At 49.3% G+C, this 19,329-nt stretch overlaps 1 protein-coding gene across 5 annotated transcripts in view; it reads left to right on the top strand.

Annotated features, from left to right (window-relative positions):
• The window catches only part of TRPC7 (transient receptor potential cation channel subfamily C member 7), a 139,932-nt gene extending 123,263 nt beyond the window's left edge, over nt 1–16,669 (top strand). For 4 of the 5 annotated variants that reach the window (XM_043914009.1, XM_043914008.1, XM_043914007.1 and 1 more), the window contains 5 exons: nt 437–632; nt 5,927–6,148; nt 6,786–6,866; nt 13,766–13,841; nt 15,803–16,669. In XM_043914009.1, coding sequence (XP_043769944.1) covers nt 437–632; nt 5,927–6,148; nt 6,786–6,866; nt 13,766–13,841; nt 15,803–15,972 — 745 coding nt within the window. In that variant the 3' untranslated portion in view covers nt 15,973–16,669. The remainder of the gene's footprint in view (nt 1–436; nt 633–5,926; nt 6,149–6,785; nt 6,867–13,765; nt 13,842–15,802) is intronic. The other variant, XM_043914006.1, reaches the window with a different exon arrangement.
• Nucleotides 16,670–19,329: the final 2,660 nt, after the last annotated feature.

Below are 19,329 nucleotides of genomic sequence, written 5' to 3'. Positions count from 1 at the left end.
GCAAGCCCCAGTCACCAGTGATGCTGGCTCCATTCACAAACACCATCCTCTTTCCTGTGGGGCTGGATAGTTTGAGAAGAGACACTCAAGAGGCTATTGAAGGAAGAGTGTGCTTTCTGAGGCTAATAACCTACAAGGACAAACATTTGCCCTGGTAGTTAATTTTAAGTGTTAAAGTAATTGCAACAAGATAAGAACCTGCTGCTGTAGCCAAGAGCCCCAATAAAAGGATTGAACGGGAAAGAAGAGCCTGCCCTTTACTGTGTCCTTTCAGTTTTCTTAGGGACCTGAATATCTCATGGTTTGAGAATCAGGCACCAGCCAGCAGCCCCAGCCCCACTCCAGAGTAACCACTGATGTCTGGATGGTGGCAACTCTTCTGTGAAAGTTGTCAGTTGATGCAAACTGCCTAAGAGGACAGTCTGTTTCCTTCCAGGGTTGAAGAAAGCTTCAAAACCTTATTTTGGTCCATCTTTGGCTTGTCAGAAGTGATCTCGGTGGTGCTGAAATATGACCACAAATTCATCGAGAACATCGGCTACGTTCTCTACGGCGTTTATAATGTCACCATGGTGGTCGTGCTGCTCAATATGCTAATAGCCATGATCAACAACTCGTATCAGGAAATTGAGGTAAGACCAGTTAATTGAAAATGCTCTCTCCCCCTGGGTTTAATCTGTATCCCTGTTTGAGGGATGATGAGGGTAATGATGTTAGAAACCCATGTGTTATTAAATGTGAAGCCAGGGCAAACAACAGGCATTCTTCCTGGATTGCTCCAAGCAGCACTTCCAGTCAACCAGCCACAAGGCATGGCTGCACTACATCTGTAATGGCCCAACGAGGGCAGAAGAGTCGGGGTCATTAATCTTTGCTCTTTTACACATACCCCCTCAGGAGAGCACGCAGGTGACCCATGGCAAATCGGAATGACTATTTATTTCTACCCACATTCACTTCTGCCTCTCCTATGTTACTTATTAAGTACCTACTATATGCTGAGCCTGTGCTTGGCCCTGGTGATACAGAGATGACCAAGACATGATCTCTGCCCTTGAAGAGGTTTCCACTCGGTACAGTCAGGAAAAACGTACACACCAACCACCACACGACCGTGCAGCGGGGCCAGTGCACCCAGAGAAGTCCTAGCAGGTGTAGGAGGTACAGGGCAGAGAGTGAGCGACTGTGTGGGGAGGAAGCTTGCAGAGGCCATTCAAAGACTGATTTTGCTAGACAGACAAAGGCATCAAAAGTATATCGGGAGGCAATTTATCAAAATCTAAAATGCATGAACCGTGAGCTATTGATTGCAGCCTTGTTTGGAACAGCAACAAATGAAAAACAAACTAACTGAGCATTAATAGGAATCTAATTAAGTAGATTATGATGCGTCTGAACCACGGGATACTGTGCAGCTTTTATAAAGGATGAGGACATGCTCTATATTCTGATGTAGAAAGACCTCCAATTATAATGGCAAGTAGAAAAAAGTCAAGCTTCAGAACAATGTATATATTGAACTCTCTTTACGTAGAAAGGCAGAAGGAAAACATATTCCTTTTTGATTGTAAAATCATTTGAAAAAGATAAATAAGCTGAAAGTGTGCACAAGAAGGGGAGTACTTTTGAGAGGTGGGGGTTGGAGGACAGGATAGCTGTAAACGCTTTTTCCTTAAACCTTTTCATGCTTAAAATCATATCACTGTTTACCTATTAAAAGTTCAATGAATAAACTCAACATTAAAACAAAATAAAATGCACTGATGCTTTTGATACAACAATTCCATGCAGAAATATGATTTTGCATAGATGTTCATTAAAAGAAAACCTTGGAAATAGCCCATCAACTTGTTTAAATAAACTGAGATAGCACAGACGTTAAAACACTGTTTATAAACAATATGACTTTTTTTGTGCTGACAGAGCAAATCTCTGTGATATTGTGAAATGAGAAAAACGCAAGCTGTAGAAAAATATCCCTGGGCAAATATCATTTACATAATAATACAAATATGCCTATGCAGAAAGCAAAGGTAGGAAATGGTACCCTTTGAGGAAGGGAGTGAAACAAGAAAGGAGTTTTCAAGGGGGACTTTCACATTTGCTTGGTATACCTCGGTACTTAAATCTCTTATAAGAAACAATTATTCATGTATAGAAAATAATTGATTGTCATGTATTAGTTTGCTAGGGCTCCCACAACAAAATATCACAGACTGGGTCGCTTAAATAACACAAAGTTATTCCCTCATAGCCCTGGAGGCTAGAAGGTCCAGGTCAAAGCTACTGGCTTGGTTTCTTCTGAGGCCTCTCTTCAGCTTTCAGATGACTGCCTTCCTGCTACGTCCTCAGGGCCTTTCCTCCATGCGTCTCTTCTACTTATGATGACACCAGTCATGATGGATTGGGACGCCACCATTACAGTGTCATTTAACCTTAATTACCTCTTTAAAGACTCCCTTTCCAAATACAATCACATTCTAAGATACTGGTGCTTAGGGCTTCAACATATGGATCTTAGGGGGAAGCTTTGGTCCATAAACCTCCTCCAAAAAACAATATTCTATACAGTAGGAACAGCATGTACCAAGGCAGAGAGGGTCAAACAATGTGGTATACTTGACATTAGGCTTCCCAGGTGGCACAGTGGTAAAGAATTTTGCCTGTCAATGTAGGGGATGCAAGAGATGCAGGTTTGATCCTGGGGTCAGGAAGATCCCCTGGAGCAGGAAATGGCAACCCACTCCACTATTCTTGCCTGGGAAATCCCGTGGACAGAAGAGCCTGGCGGGCTACGGTCCTTGGGGTTGCACAGAGTCAGACACGACTGAGCATGCCTGTAATACTTGGCTCCGCGCTCAAGAGTGTAGACTGAACAAGGAAAAAAGACAAGAGGAGAGAGGAAGAGGTGAACCTGCGTGAAGCCTTAGTCTTAGCCCCCAGCTCTAACACCCCGGCCACCTACAGGAAAAGGCAGCACTGCATCAGCAGACAAACAACATATATACATAAATGTTTTACACACTTGGTCACCTATGTGGATAATGAGCTGTTGCTAACTAACCTTCTTGGGCCTCAGCTTCCCCACGTGTCAGAAATCCCAGATGGTGCCTGGCATACGTGGGTCTCTAGAGCACCCGCCCCAGGTTTCTGCCCCATCCTGTGGAGCACATGGTGTGTTGGTCCAAATGAACATGGCATGGGAAGTCACGTGACTGGCAAGGGGGATACCCACTAGTTCGGGACAGGAGTGAGCAAGCCCATGGCTCGTGATGTCAAGTTATCCACCATAGGGTGGCGCCAGGAGACAGAGAGAGTGGACTGCAACCCACCCTCCCACTGGGCACTGGGCTTCTCCTTGTGGGGTGGGGGCGCACAGTCCCCACCCGCTCACCGCTGACTCCTGTGCAAGGACACTGAGGACTGCAGCCGGGATGTGCCCGGGGTGTTCGTGGTCACACTGAACTTTGGTGGAGTAAACCCCTGTAAATCTGTAAATCCCTGCAGGAGAACTTATTTTTTCAATAGCTCTTGAGCATCTACATCTGAATCCACAGACGCGCCTGCCTCTGAGCCTGCTTCCACCCCCTCCATGGCCCTCCAGTGGGCAGACACGCCTTCCCCCCCTGAGCAGCGCCTCCCATGTCCCTGGGCCCCCAGCTCTCCCCTCCTCAGGAGCAGCCCTCCCTGCCTGCATCCTCACCCTCGCTTTCTCTATCTAATCCTTCCTGTCAGCATCTAAATGCATCTCTTGATCTTGAAAATAAAAAAAGTAACTACAAACAATCCTCCCTCCACCTCACTTTGCAGCTCTCAACCTCTTTCTCTCCTGCTCTTTATTGCCCACAAACAGCTGTTTATGCTTCTCACTGCGTCTCCACTAATTAACTGCTATTCTTCTCCACCCCAGCACACCCACACTTGACCTGGTTGAGAACTCCTCACCCTTTGGATCTCAGCATAAACACTAGCCTTTGGGGCAGCCCTTCCTGACTCCCAGGGGCAGACCCCCCCCCCCAGCATCTCCCCCAGCTGTCAGCCCAGATCTAGATACGAAGAGCTGATGAGTTAACACACTCATGTCACTGGCCAGGCTCTGTGTCCCAGGAGGTCATGTTTGCCAAACCCAGTGCTTCCCTAGCACAGGCCAGGCATACAGTAGGTGAACTGTAGGTCGGCACATAGGAGGAGGTTGGCTGAGTGACTAAAGGTTGAACACCAGGCACTGGGTTAAGCTATGGAGACACAAATAATATTTACTGAGAGTTTACTAAGTATTAATATCCAACATTGTTTTTCATGCATTGAATTCATGCATTCTTTAATTCCCATAACAGCCTGTGAAGTAGGTGTTACTGTCCTCATTTTATAGATGAGGAAATTGAGGCCCAGAGCAGTGAAGTCTCCTGCTATGGGGACACAGCTAGTAAGGAACAGAGGCAGGATTTGAACCCAGGCAGGCTTGGGAGCCTGTGCTCCCACCACCATATCACCCTTCCTCTCAGGTCGGGAGTCCCACCTACACCTCTCTGTCGTATGGCAGAGATCAGAAATGATCCTGCCCTCACAGAGCTTCCGGTCTAAAAGGCCTGTTCAGCATGTCCGCGTAGACCAGGCCAGGGGCTGATGGGGTCTCAGCAAAAGCAGACAAATTGGTCAAGCTCGCTGGTGGTGACCTTAATGCTCTCCTGGCATGCCAGCAGCCTCAGGTGGGACCTGGCTAGGCTCACAACCCCTTGAAGTGTACCCACTGCTCACGGAACACGTAATCAATGCCAACCCCAGGGCCATGGGAGGCCGGCAATGTGATCACCCTGAGCAGAGGAGGAAGCCCAAGGCTACTACCTACATAACACAGCCGGTAACTGTCCAGGTGATCCCAAACCCCTAGCCTCAGGCTGGCCTCTTAGGACAGGGGCCCATGGAGCCAGGCCACCTATAGAGAACACACCCCCGCTAGCTCTCAGGGGGCCCACTCAGCATTCTGGCATTGACACCAAGTCCGAAGTAGCAGATCTGGGCTTTAAGTCTACCGCCACCACCAGGGATGAGCAGACTGCCTCTTGCCAGCTACATTCAGGTTTGCCCTTGAATTACATACGCTAGCTGTTGTTGTTCAGCCTCTAAGTCATGTCTGACTCTTCATGACCCCATGGACTGCAGCACACCAGGCCTCCCTGTCCCTCACTATCTCCTGGAGTCTGCCCAAGTTCTAGTCCATTGAATCAGTGATGCCATCCAACCATCTCATCCTCTGTTGCCCCCTTCTTTCACCTTCAGTCTTTCCCAGCATCAAGTTCTTTTCCAGTGAGTCGGCTGCTTGCATCAAGTAGCCAAAGTACTGAAGCTTCAGCTTCATCATCAGTTCTTCCAATGAGTATTCAGGGTTGATTTCCATTAGGATTGACTGGTTTCATCTCCTTGCTGTCCAAAGGACTCTCAAGAGTCCTCTCCAGCACCATAGTTCAAAAGCATCAATTCTTCGGCTCTCTAGACCTATGCTAGACCTCTTAACATTGTTGGCAGCACTCTAATCCACTTTCTAGTAGGAAATACACAGTGATATCTAATATGGTAGCCACAAAACCACATGTACTGAGCACTCGAAACGTGGCCAGTCCAAACTGAGATGTGCTGTGAGTATAGATCACATGCCAATTTTGAAGACTTGGTATGTAAAGAAAATATAAACTATCTCATGAATCATTTCTCTAATGATTTCATGCTGAAATGATAACATTTTGGGTCTACTGCATTAAGTAAAATACATCACTGAAATTAATTTCATTTGTTTCATTTTACTTTTTATAATATGACTCCTAGAACATTTAAATGCCCCCACGGGGTCCACCTCTGTGGCTGATGGGGTGGGTCTGCTGGAGGGCGCTGCCTCTGATGGTGTGCTGTTGTTTTCCTCGCCCTGCAGGAAGATGCAGACGTGGAGTGGAAGTTTGCCCGAGCGAAGCTCTGGCTGTCTTATTTTGATGAAGGAAGAACTCTACCTGCTCCTTTTAATCTAGTGCCAAGTCCTAAATCATTTTATTATCTCATAATGAGAATCAAGATGTGCCTCATAAAACTCTGCAAATCTAAGGCCAAAAGCTGTGAAAATGACCTTGAAATGGGCATGCTGAATTCTAAATTCAGGGTAAGTAGCGTGGGGCTGGAGGGGCTGGAGGGGCAGCAGATGGGGGAGAGGGGAGCTGTGTGTCTTTGATTCACAGGATGCCCCTGAAACCAGGCAAGTCAGGAGCTCCGAGGAGGGACCCCGTGCTTTTCAGTCAGCTGGCACTTCAGCACAGCTGCAGCACCAGCAGGGGCCGCTAACCGGCCTCAGGGCCCCTCTGCCTGTTGGACTGGGCTGGGACCCCAGGGAGAGACTCCTTAGTGGACTCGAAAGCAGATAGCTCTCCCCAGAAAGTAGCTGGATTGTCCTTTGGGACACCTGGGAAGGGAGGCTCCCAGTCCATTATCTCCCCCTCCTGGAGATCCTCAATTGTTAGCATATTAAAAATCCCTGGGCAGTCACTCTAACTGAGTGCTCTGCAAACAAAGCTGACCAAACAGTAATTCTGTAACCCACGGACAACCTGCAGAGCCAGAGGCCCCAGGAAATATGTTCCAGGAAGCCAAGCCACAGTGGATACAGGGACCTCCTGGGGGGTCCTCATTTTAGAGGTAGCCCCCTATGCAGGTGCTATTTGAGTCTTACCGTGTAGGTATGTATTAAGTATTATGTAATATGTATCACATACTATGTATATTGGTGTTTTTTTTTTCCCCAGAAGACTCGATACCAGGCTGGCATGAGGAATTCTGAAAGCCTGACAGCAAATAACACTTACAGCAAGCCCACCAGATACCAGGTAAGCACCCCTTTCCCAGGTACAGGCAGAAGTGGACTCCATTAAGACACCAGTATCGTCAAAGGGCTGAGTCATTCCCCCTAGAACACAGCTTCATTCCTTCCTGCAGTCAACATTTATTTATATGCCAGGCACCGTGCTGCTTCCTAAGGATACAGACAAGGTTCCTATCTCAGTGGCACTTCCAGACATAGAGGGAGAGACACTATGGATCAGTAAACATGCAATTAAACATGTAACTTCAAATTGATCAAAGTGCCAAGATGGAAAAACTCAGGTGCAAAAATGGAGAAAACCAGGGAGCCCCTGCTTCCACGTGGTTAGAAGTTGCGTCTTTAAGGAGAGGACAGCTAGCTAAGACCCCATAGATGAGAAAGAGGCAACCACAGGGGGCCTTTCAGGCAGAGGAAAAGCGCAAGCCAAGGCCAGAGGGGAGAGGCCTGGCAGGTCGAGAGCCAAGCTGCTGGAGCTCAACGAGCAGTGGGGGAGGGGAAGGTGATGAGGTCAGAGTTCAAATCTGGACCAAAGCAAGGTCAGGGTGTGGGTTTTACTCTGAGGTATCTAGGAAGGCAGTGAGAGGAGTTTAACTTGGGGGAGGGAGAAGATGATACAATTTTATTTATGCTTTAAGAAGACTACCTATCTGCTATAATGAGAAGAGACCAGTGGGGACAAGAGTGGAAGCAAGGAGACCAGGGAGGAAGATATGGTCCAGGCACAAGAGATTGGTGACTTGAAATGTAAGAAGGGTGATGGAGAAAGGCTGACTGGCTTAGTATACATTCTGGATGGATTGCCAAAGGGACAGGATGCAAACCAATAGGCATGGGGTAGGGAGATGCAGGCACCGCGGCGGCTCCCAGGTGGGCATCGATGTCTTCAGTAGGCACTTGACCTTAGACTGCCAGCCTGCACACGGTCATTATAAAAATTAGGAGGTCTTTTATGCCTGCAGATCTCGCTTTGCTTTAGAAATTAATGCAATCTCTGTATCAGTTTGAATCAGTCAGTGATAAATGGTCACTACAGGTTATTGATTATAAAAGTGCAGGCCATCCTCTTCCTGCTTTCCCACCCCTGATGACCAGAGGTTTTATCCACACTGACCATTTCCTATCAGATCTAAATCTGACGCTGTCCTGAGTCTTCCTTGGGGCCAAGGTGATATGTCCCTGGTGCCAGCATCCCCCGAGGGAGCCATTACAGACTCAGCATCTTCCAGACCCAGATCTCTAATTGAATCTCCATCCGTATTTCAGAAGATAACTCTGCAGTTAGGAGGAGTTAAGTGTACAATTAAGAAATGGCTCATCCCTCGTAGTACTTATAGTTTTATCGGATGACATGGGCTAAAAAATTGGCAAAGGGCAAATCTTGTATTGATTTAATTGTGTGCTAAATTGGACCTGCCCAGCGTGATCAGCTTTGAGTTTATTTTATAGGACAAATCCTTCAGTCAGGGAAAGGATTTATATTTATTTGCTTCTTAGAGAGAAGTAGAGATTATCTGTGCCATGGAAAAGATAGAAAACCATAATGGGTTAGGGGCAGATGTCTCCTGGGTTTTGAGCACAATCAGCAGCTGCAATCAAGGAAGACAGCTGCTGTGGTCAATGTCCTACAGCCAGATGAATCCTTTGTGAAGGGAACCATGCTCCACGGTGGTCTTGAGCAATCCCTATTCTGTCTTCCATCGTTACTGGCCGAGTCCCTGCAACCTTGTCTCCCCCAGAGCTTCCTGCTGCGATGATACGGATTGGATTAGCCTGTTTGCAGCTTCAGGCTAACTGACAGTCTGGGAAAGCAGGTCCACCCTCTACCTTTCGAATCCATCAAGAAAAGCCTGGGGCAACTTACTCAGATCGTTGTCACCCAAAAGAAGACAGAGAAACTGGAAGACAGAAAAACTGGGCCCGTGGGCATCAGAGGGAGTGGGCTGAGAGGAGAGCAGACGGAGCATTTGTACATTTGCACTTTGCTCAGCCCTTCAAGGTCAGGTCTGGGCATCTTCCTGCGCCAACATCTGCTCAAATAGGAGTAAACCTTGAGCCAGCACAGGCGGACAGCTGGGAGCAGGCTAGACATGAGAGCACGTATAATCTCACACATGCCTGTGAGACAGGCAGGACCTGTAACCCCACTGGACACACAAGGGACCTCAGTCACCCGGCGGGTTAAAGTGAGGTCTGTCTGCACCGCGCCACACAGCCCGGCAGGAGACCCTTGGCGCTCTTTGTAGCGTCACACCCAGGCCTCCCTGGAACCTGCCCTGTCTCTGTCTGACAGGCCCGGGGAAGAGGTCTGTCTGAGCCTGGGGGAAGGAAGTGAGGAACAGAAGGCGCTTTTGCTATCACAGGGCAGCAACCATCACAGAAGGAAGGACTGGGCAGGGATCTAAAAATGGCTCAGCCTTTTTCTTGAGCCCACTGGTGGCCTTCCACGCTGCACTGCTTTCCTCCCAAAGCATCTTTCAAAAATGCCAAGAAATTGTGAGAAGCCCAATTCACTCCCTTTTTCGCACCATGCAGGCTGCACCCAGAGCCTCCTTCTCATGGAGCACATATGCTATCAGCCTCTCACTGTCGAGGTGCTGAGACATTCTGGAGCAATCCCAACAAGATAAAAGCCCTATTGTTGATATGCATGTTAGTTGTTAAGCTTGTTTCCCTTGTGTCTCTAGTGGATCTGCTTGGTTGCTCAAACTTAGAATGTTGTCGTTCAGCCGCTCAGTTGTGTCTGACTCTTTGCAACCCCATGGACTGCAGCACCCCAGGCTTCCCTGTCCTTCACCATCTCCCAGAGCTTGCTCAAACTCATGTCCATTGAGTCAGTGATGCCACCCAACCATCTCATCCTCTGTTGTTCCCTTCTCCTTCTGCCTTCAATCTTTCCCAGCATCGGGGTCTTTTCTAAAGAATTGGCTCTTTGCATCAGGTGGCCAAAGCATTGGAGCTTCTTCAGCATCAGTCCTTCTAATGAGTAGTCAGAATTGATTTCCTTTAGGATTGACTGGTTTGATCTCCTTGCAGTCCAAGATGTTGGGTGTTTAAGCTTCCCAACACTTCAGCTTTTCAGGGTTCTCCATTATAAGGGAAGACAGTTCCTCCAGATCTCAGAGGTTCTCTGTGCTTTGCTTTTCTTAGGCTTCCAGGGGTCTGAATTGTTATTTTTTGCAAAATTGGTTCCTTGTTTTTGTAATTTTTTTTTCCCAATCTGGGTTCTGTGGACCTGAGACCAAACAATGGAACAAAACCATGATGCCAGCAAAATGGCCAAAATGTGTTTCCTATCATAGCTACACTTGACCTGATGAACATGTATCCCCCTGTTGGGGTATGTACACTTCATATCCTCACTCTCTGAGGGTGCATCTCCTTCAGGGGCAAAGCAAATAAACCGTGTCCCAACCAAACTGTAAAATCCAGGCATAGTCCATCACTGAAATAATTCTTTATGATGCAATCCCTTCCCCTAAAACCCAGTGGGCATCCTCCTTCTTGCTTTCTCAATGACCTTTTCTGCAGAGATCAAAGCCAACAGGTTAGACAGCTTGCCAATGCTGATTTCTTCTCTCCTGGGGTCTCCTAAACCCCAGTTTAACACATGACTTGTCCTGTGATCCATTTTGTCCACTTTCTTCCAAATGTTCCTCAATTCCTCTGCTCCTGGGCAGCAGCATTACTTCTCCTCTCTGGCTGCTGCTGGGCTTGACACCTTCTGCGTGCATGTCCTCTTCCTTGTCTCTGTCCTCAGCTTCCCTGGCTGCACCGAGCGGTCCCTCCCACTCCCTGGACACCAGCAGTGGCCACCTGGCTCTCGGACTCTGGGCCAGAGAACTGTGTGCCTCTCTTCTGGGACATGGGCCTCGATGTCACAAGCATTCTTTTCCACTAGGTACCTCAGTATTAGTTATTTTGCCTGAATAAGATCACTAGATATAGTCATCTCCAGTCCTTGCTAAGTGCATCAGGGCAGAGCAGGTCAAGCTGGCATCGACAGGGACATATTAGTGTGGGGAAGGTTTATTATCTCTGCGAAGTGAAAACTCCTCGGAAGGTAAGCAGGAGGGAGCAGAAACTCATGCCAGAGGACCATGCTTTTCCCCCACATAGTGAAAGAGGGGAGGCTTCTGATGTCCATCTTTTCTGCAGACAAAGATCCTCTGTAGCAGCCATGTTAAAGAGAACTTTGGGCATTTTTCTAACCATTTCAGACTTCCTGGGGATGAGACTGCTGCAGATCCCAGGTTGTCTAACACACATATGCCAGAGGGGAGGCTAGGTCCTCATCAGGGCATGAAGTCTCTTAGCACCTGAAAGGCGGTCACACTGGTGTCCCCGAAGGTGCCTGTCACTCCTGGAGTGAACTGGGCAGCAGAGGAAGGTTAAAGGGTCCGGGCATGTCTGCCATGCTCATGTAATCCTGCTTCCACGTTAAACCTCTAACATCCTCGTCTGTAATGAGAGGCTTAGAAGCAAACCCTTGCTGCTCTCCCCATGGAGATGCAGGTCTGCAGAAACCACAGTTCAGATCAAGTCTGCCAGGGTTCATGCCTGGGCCGTGGGCATTCAGGACGATGCTTTACCAGTCACTCTCTTCTGCGGGATAGTGATCCATTCTCTGAAAACTAGCTGAGGCCTCTTCTTGCTCAAAAGACTCTGTGCCTTGTTAAAGGATAAACTGGCACCGAGAAGTGGTCCAAACCCCATGAGACCAATGGGAGCCTGTCTCCTGCATCTCACCTCTGAAACCATTATGTATTTAGTCTTTTCCTGAAGCTTGAACAAAGCCCCAACTTTGGTTTCCATTTTTGTAAATCCCAGATCTGCCACTTCCCAGCTGTATGAGCTTGGAGAAGTCACCTCTCTCTCTGAGCATCGTGACCTCCTCTGTACAGAGATGACAACCCCCGTCTCCTCTGGTTTCTGGGAGGGTTCCATGAGGTCATTTTGTCAAGGAGGCCAACACAGCTTCTGGACTGTAGGAGACTCAATACATTTGTATTTATAGTAAATACATACTATGAAATTTTTAAATGATCAGCTTAATCACGTTGCACTAAAACAGTGTGCACATGAAGCCAGGAAGTTGGTTACCATCATAGCTATGAACGCGTTCCACTCAGCTCCATCCCAGAAAAGGGAGCTCTTCACTTCCATCTCTGGCTTATAATCTTACATTGTAAATAAATAGTCTTTTTAACTGACAGATTCAGAAATGGATGGGTCTCAAGTTTTTGAGGTTTTTTCTTTAAAATGACAACAAACTTTAACTATGGATAGATCCCCTGGTCTTGTGTAAGCCTGAAAGTCTGCAGTAGAATATTTCCAAATTCCTTATTCAGTAAGAGTGTTAGATACTTGGGTGTCTGGTTTGTTGGTTTTATCCCCCCATGAGAACTTGGCTCAGGACAAAGTTTATTTTGTTTCTGTTGCTCCAATTCAAAGTGAAAAGAGCATCACTGACTCCCACGAAAGGCATAGATTCTTAAAACTCAGGTAACCTGCCTCATTGACTACAAGAGTGTCAGTGAGCAATCTGGCATTGCAGTTGATCCACCATCAGGGCAAGACCCAGGCCTCTCAGAGAAGGAGCAGCATGAAGGCAACTCATTACATAAATGTGCAGCCTGAAATTAGAAGCTGACTCAAACCACAGCGCCCAGCAGACCTCCAGTGGGGGGCTAGGAGGGGCCCCCATGAGCTCTCAGAGCTCAGTGGGAACAGCCTTTCCTGGGGCCGAGTGAACCATGGCATCACAGCTAGAGATGCCCCCTTGGCGAGGTCACTACCTTTAAAGGCCCTGTAGGAGCCACCAGTTGGTGATAATATTAATGCATTCAATCCCCCAGCTCTCTGCATCCTGGAAGCTCACTTCTCTTTTACTTGCAAGCAGCTTTGTCCTGAGCCCATGTCAGAGAGGACTTAACCACCTGCTTGACCTCACACAGCAAAGCTGAGGACAGAATGCAGGGCCCTTCAACCTAGCAAGTGCCAGCTCTATCCCCTCAGTCCTCAGGGTGAGCAGGTAAGCGGAAGGGATACTGAGGAGCTGGGAATCCCCCTCTGCGGTGCTGCTGGGCTCCTACAGATTCAGACGGCTCGGCCACAAGAATATTTTTAAATCCTGCAATTCCGCAGTAACCCTGGAACGACTAGCTGGCAGAATCCAAAGTTCACCTCCTGCGGTCTTTCTTACACTTGGCTCTATTCTTGGTGGCTCTTCAGTGTTTGTTCCTGCCTCCTTTGCTGAAAGGATCTGGTATCTGCATAATAAGTAGGACCTCCAGTGTGACTCCCGACTGTTGGGCAGGCGGTGAGATTTCAGGGAAGCGGGATCTTGGCAAAACCTCCCAAGGCTCGGCTGTATCTGTCTCTGCCTCTGGTAGGAATTTTCCAAAGTACAGTGGACTGGTCCTCCATGCCTGTTCCTGACTATGGGCTCAGTGAACCTCTTCTCCTGCATAGCAGCTCCATGGGAGACAGTTCTACCTGGGCTGGCCTGCTAGGACTTTCTTACTCCCCCAGTTTGCATCGGTTGTTGAAATCAGGCCCAGAGAAGAGGGCATGATGGGCTAAGGTCACAAGGGGCAGGGGAGAGTCAGGCTGAGGACCCTCAAACAGTGCACGTGGATCTCAGGTGTTTCTGTCTCTCTTCGTGGCTGGACCTCCTGCCACTGCGAGTATCCCGTTCTTACATTCGGGCTCAGGTGCTACTGAATCCAGAGAGACTGGAACCTCCCCATTAGTCAGGTCACTCCTCAAGAGCGAGGCATCAGGCAAGGGAGGGTCCCCAACTCTGCCAGGCACTCCGCAGGAGGGAGAAGTCACGCCTACAGGATGCAAGCTGCTTCTGTGCTTGGCTGGGCTGTTTGATCCCTCCCTGTGCTCATGTTTCAGAAAATCATGAAACGGCTCATAAAAAGATACGTCCTGAAGGCCCAGGTGGACAGAGAAAATGATGAAGTCAATGAAGGTAAGCGACTGGATCTGCTTCCTGGAGGACGGAAGCCAGATGTGGTCTCACCGAGCCTGCAAAGTCAAGGTATCGGCGGCAGGGCTCAGTCCCTGGCTGGAGACCCTGGAGAGCCTCACTGGAGGTGTTGGCAGAATAATGCAGGGGAACACAGTTGCAGGACTGGGGTCTCTGTTCCCTGGCTGGTCGCCAGCTGGGGCTGCCCTTAGCTCTGACCACAGAGCCCTCCACCTCAGCACCAGCACCAGGACGTGGAGCCCTAATCACAGAATGGTTCTGCCTCCCCAGTCACGGCTGACACAAGTCACCTCCTGTCCCTTGAGCTCAGAACAGCCCTGAGCTCCTCATCCCCAGAGCACACCGACAGGCAGACCTAGACAGCCCCGGTTCTGGCTGGCTCCATCCTATCTCACATCCTGGCTCTCAGAAGCTACCAACCAGCAGTTTCTCAAAGAATTCCTTCCACCCCCTCAGAAGTGCTTGCTATAAAAGCGGATCCAGAGCTCCCCCGCCCCCAGGCCTAATAAATCAGCATGGCCTGGGCGTCTGCCTGTGATACAAGTACTAGGCATTCTAGTACCAGGCATTCATTCTGACGCACGCTGAAGTTTGCCAACTACATTATTTTCACTGTTTGGGTTATTTTCCAGTCTATTTTAAGCAGCTACTCTTAAGTGAAAAGCGAATTACCATACACCAGGTAATTAATCTTCATGAGACACCTGGGACAAATATTTGCTACCTTCCAAGACTGAAGGTACCAAGTCTTTCCCTCGCCAGGGTCCCAGGGGCCTCTGGAAGGAGCCTAGTCATTTAGTGACCCTCTGCTTCATCCTGGGACATCACTGTGCAGCCTCAAGATCAGCAATGACCGAACAACCCCTGGGCTGACACTGTCTAGGAGCTGAGCAGCAGCCCATGTGTCCACCCTACTGTTGGGTCTCAAATAAAACACAGCCGGGTACCATGGCAGCCAGCCCTCTGAAGTGTGTAACGTGACTGACAGGAATGTAACTGATTAGAGAAGGTGGGGCTGTCCAGGTTTCATGCCATGGGGATCACAGCATGAAACTAGGGCTTAGTGAAGCCCCCATGAAAACAAGAGCTGTATGCCTTTGTCAAAACTGGCCAGACTATAGCTTTAAGACTTCTGCATCTTCTGTGTGTCAGGCATACTTGGAAAATAGGTATGGCTAATGTGTCCCCCGGCAGTGGACTCCCACTTGAGTCAAGAGTTAAGTCCAGTATCTCCCAAACCAGGCAAGAACCTTTCAACCCCACTTTGTGGTGAATGAGAAGATTCCCACAGCCCAGGCCCATGTGGACCTTTAACCACATGGCTCACTGTGGAAATGAGTGGAAAACCCTACCTAGTGGCCCCGCGCCATAGAAGGAGGTGGCGGCAGGCCTGCCGTGGTGCTCCAGTGAGGCATGCTGCTTGCATGATCTGGGCAGACCCTGGTGCTGCGAGGCTGCCTGGCTCCATAGCCATGGCCACTGATCAGCCGAGCTGATTCCCTCAGATGCCTGGGAGTTCCTCCTCCCTGCAAATAATGATGACAAGACAAAACATGAAGCATGATGAGAAAGAAATGTTAAAATTAACAAGGGTGCCGCTCAGAGTCTTAAAATCTGCCTTTAATGGCTCCAAGACCAACGTTCTATCATGATAAAATAGGTGCAAGCAGTTCACCCTGATCTTGATTCCTCTGTCTACCTCAAACCCTTCAGGGAGAGCTTGACCAGGAATGGGAGAAGGGTCTTCAGCGGACAAATATGTCCTTTAGTGGGAGGAACTGGGTGGGATTTAGGTCGAAACAGACCTCCCGTCGCCTCACCTCCACCCTGGAGGGCTGGATCAGTAGCCTGACATTCTGCTGGAAGAAGGCAAGCCTCAACTGCCTCTAGGGTGAGCCCCTTCTGCAGGCTCATACTCACCGAAATCTCCTCTGTCCTTGCAGGCGAACTGAAGGAAATCAAGCAAGATATCTCCAGCCTGCGCTACGAGCTCCTTGAAGAGAAATCTCAAGCTACCGGAGAGCTGGCCGACCTCATCCAACAACTCAGTGAGAAGTTTGGGAAGAACTTAAACAAAGACCACCTGCGGGTGAACAAGGGCAAAGACATTTAGCAGCCTGCATCCATCGGTACCTGTGACTTCTACCAGCATTCCAAGGCCAGGTGGGATGCCCTGGCCACCAGCCCTGGTGGGGAGGGGTCCTGGCCCACTCCTCTAGGACTCTAAGGGGACCCACTGGCTCCGTCCTGACCAGCCTTGCTGGCATCTGCAGCCCAGTGGCCTGCCTGGACCCAGAATGATCGTGAATCTAGGCTGTTGGGTGAGAAACTCGACCACAGGAGGAATGGAGGAAGTGGCCCCCTGACACGTGGGGACACCTTCAGTCCAGTCATAGGGGCATATGTCCCAATGGCCAGCGCAGGAAAAGGCCATCTCGGATGCACGCTCGTGCCCTCCCACCGCACACAGACCGCCGTGCTGTCTGCGTGCAAGAAGACAAACCACCTCACCCCACACACCCCTGCTCACTCCCTCCCCTGACCCACACACCCAGAAGAACCGGGCGGTGACCTGTGATCTATTCTTAAGTGCCAGATGAGAACACAGATAGCCTACTAGCAAAATAGTTCTATTTGTTTATATTAAAAAAAAAAAAAGTTTAAAAATCCTAAATCAAAAATTGTACTGTAGGTAGCACTGTTCAGAGAACAACAACAAAATCCAAATGATGTATTTTTACCTTTATGAAAATTATCTTGTATTTACTATTTTTACCTGAAATGGAAAGAAATAAAATTACCTCATAATAGCCCGGGGAGACTCTGGGGATGCACTGCCCTCCCGCTGTCTGGCGTCCTCTCTGGAGGCGGCCTTGGGCGTCCACAGAGCGGGGCTGCCCTGGAGAGAGAATGAGCAGGTGAGAGGGGGGCAATCCCAGGGGAGTCATGCAGCCAGGAACCCCACCACCAAGCATCTCTTCCTGTCCCCAGACCTAGTGACCTCCAAGCTCGCCGAGGTCAGGAAGGAGACAAAGGAAATGATGAGGAAAGTGGAACAATCTCCCCCACCCCACCTCTCACCCTCTCCCCTTGAGTGGCAGGGGAGGGGATCTGGGTGAAAGGAGCCCAAATCTTTCTAAAGGGACCTGATGTGTGAGTAAAGACAGTAGCCACCAGAGGGCGCCCCGGTCCTGAGCAACGCCCAGTCTGAGCTGGCTGGAGAAGATGCCGCTGGGGGGGAAGAATCACTAATAACACCAGCTGGTTGTATTGAGTGAGCACTTGCTGAGTACCAGGCATTGTGCTGAGGACTCTGCAGGCATCCGTCCACTGAACCCTCACAACAACCCTATGAAGAGGAAGAGGATCAAGGTCTCAAATTCAGATGCCTTGCAGATACCCAGGGTGTGTGTATACGTGTGTGACTATGAATGTTTCCTATATGTATACGTATGAGGGGCTTGTGTTCTGTGATATGCAGTATATCTTCAGAGATAAACTGTTTACTTATTCCTGCTCTAAAAACAATGCAGACCAAATGGTGTGATAGAGAGAACTGAAATAGTTCCAGCATTGAGGTGTCAGGGAGAGGCTGTGACAAGCCAGACATCCACAGCCTACCTCAAGTGGGAGTGGACACCCAGCCCAGCTAATTGTTGCCATAAGGAATAACAGGCCCAGTTTTGCTAAATCGTCCCCATTTCTAAGGGGCTGGGGGGTGGGGGAAGAGAAAGGTTACATTTGTTGCGCCTTGGCAGCCAACATGGGTGACTAGAGAAGCTGTCCTGAAATGTGACTCCAACCCAGGCCTTCCAGGCAAGAAAACCCTCAGCAAGAGGATACACAGGCACCCAACAGGGACCAGGGTTATCTGTGTGTGCAGGGGCCCTTACAGACATAAACTCCGCTCCAGGAGTTTTCTACCTGGGGGCCATGTGAGGTCTGTGAATGGACTTCAAAGAATCTGCCAGTCCTGAAGTTCCCATCAAATCAGGAGCTTGTCTTTGTGATGTGTGTCGTTATGGAGAGAATACCTGAGGTTTTTCTCAAATGCTCATCCCTAGCCCTCAAGGCCTGCAGATGAGGACTGAATCCCTTCAGTAGAATTTCCCAAGTCCCCAGACAAGTACCAAGGATGGGGCATGTGTGTGTCCAGAGGAGGATACATAAATTACTCTTCCCACAAAGCACATCAGCCTCCCAACTGCGGGTACAAATGACCAACACTTTCAGGGACGATTTCCTTTCAGATACTGCACAGATTGACTTCAAAATGCTAATCAACATTTTAAGATGCATTATGCAATTTCCCTATCTGCCTTCTACCAGCAACAGCCAGCAACCCCGTTTTCAAATCCTGGGATGCCCTTTTCCTATCAAACCTAAGTCTCCAATGTGCCCCTTCGGGAGATAAAAGGAAAACAAGCCCCACTGAGTAATTGAAAACTGGGAAGGAAAACTAGCAGCACCCGTTAGGCTTTGGCTGCCACGTCTGGGGGTGATGGTAATCCAGGAACGGATTTGTGGCTGCCAGAGGAGAGATTCAATGGACCCAACTGATTCGTAGGGGCGAGGGGTGGGGGAAGGCCATCTCTTACATGGAAGGCTGTTGGGGAGGCCTGGGAACCAAGGGCTGGCGGAGCCATCAACCCGGAGCCAGGTGCAGGCGTGCAGTGGTTTTCCAGGCACTGACAACTTCCCTCACTTTCCCCCAGTTCCTTGGCTCCTATGGAGCTAACCAGGCAGGAGAAGCAGCTCTTGGAAAAATGAAACAGGAGGCAGAAGAATGGAGTCTGAGAAGGGCACAGGGACAGAGAGGAGAAGAAAGAAACCAAAAGCCCCTAGACTCACCCTTCCCAAAGTGCCCGACCCGTCCCCGTGCAGCCCGCTGCACTTCTGTCAGTTGTGACTTCAGATTTCTGTGACTTTAGTGTATGCTTGTAACCTGAGCATGTGGGGCTCGGGAGACGTAGCCCTGTCCAGGCTTCCGGGTAACCAGTGGTTAAGCAGCAAGTTCTCCAGCAACTTGTCACCATCTGATGGTTGCTAGTAGGACGTGACAGATCCTAGTAACATTTCCTGGGCAAAAACCCGCAATTAGTGTCCAAAGCTATTCCTGAAGGACAAGAGCTCACACACTTGAGAAAGCACAGCCGGCCCCCTCTGCCCATCACAGAGCATCTCCCCCCGTCCCACTGAGGCCCCGGAGATGAAAAACTGGCCAGTAGAGCTCAGACCCGGGGAGACTCCCTAACACGGGTGTGACTCTGCAGAAGTTGCTCCCAGCAGCCCCGGGCTTGGGGAGCCCCTGACAAGACACCTTCAGGTCTGCTTGCCTGGGGGAGGCTGAGACACCTTGTCCCACTCGGTGTCTGGTTAAAAATAAGCAGCAGCCCCAGAGCCTGTCACTCCTCAAAGTGTTCATTAATGCTTATGTAAAGGGTAGAGCTCAGGCTCCTGGAGGCTGACA

This window comes from Cervus elaphus, chromosome 9, assembly GCF_910594005.1.
Source record: "Cervus elaphus chromosome 9, mCerEla1.1, whole genome shotgun sequence".
Taxonomy (NCBI): domain Eukaryota; kingdom Metazoa; phylum Chordata; class Mammalia; order Artiodactyla; family Cervidae; genus Cervus; species Cervus elaphus.
The sequence above is the reverse complement of the archived record's forward strand: the minus strand, read 5'-3'. Positions and strand labels throughout refer to the sequence as shown.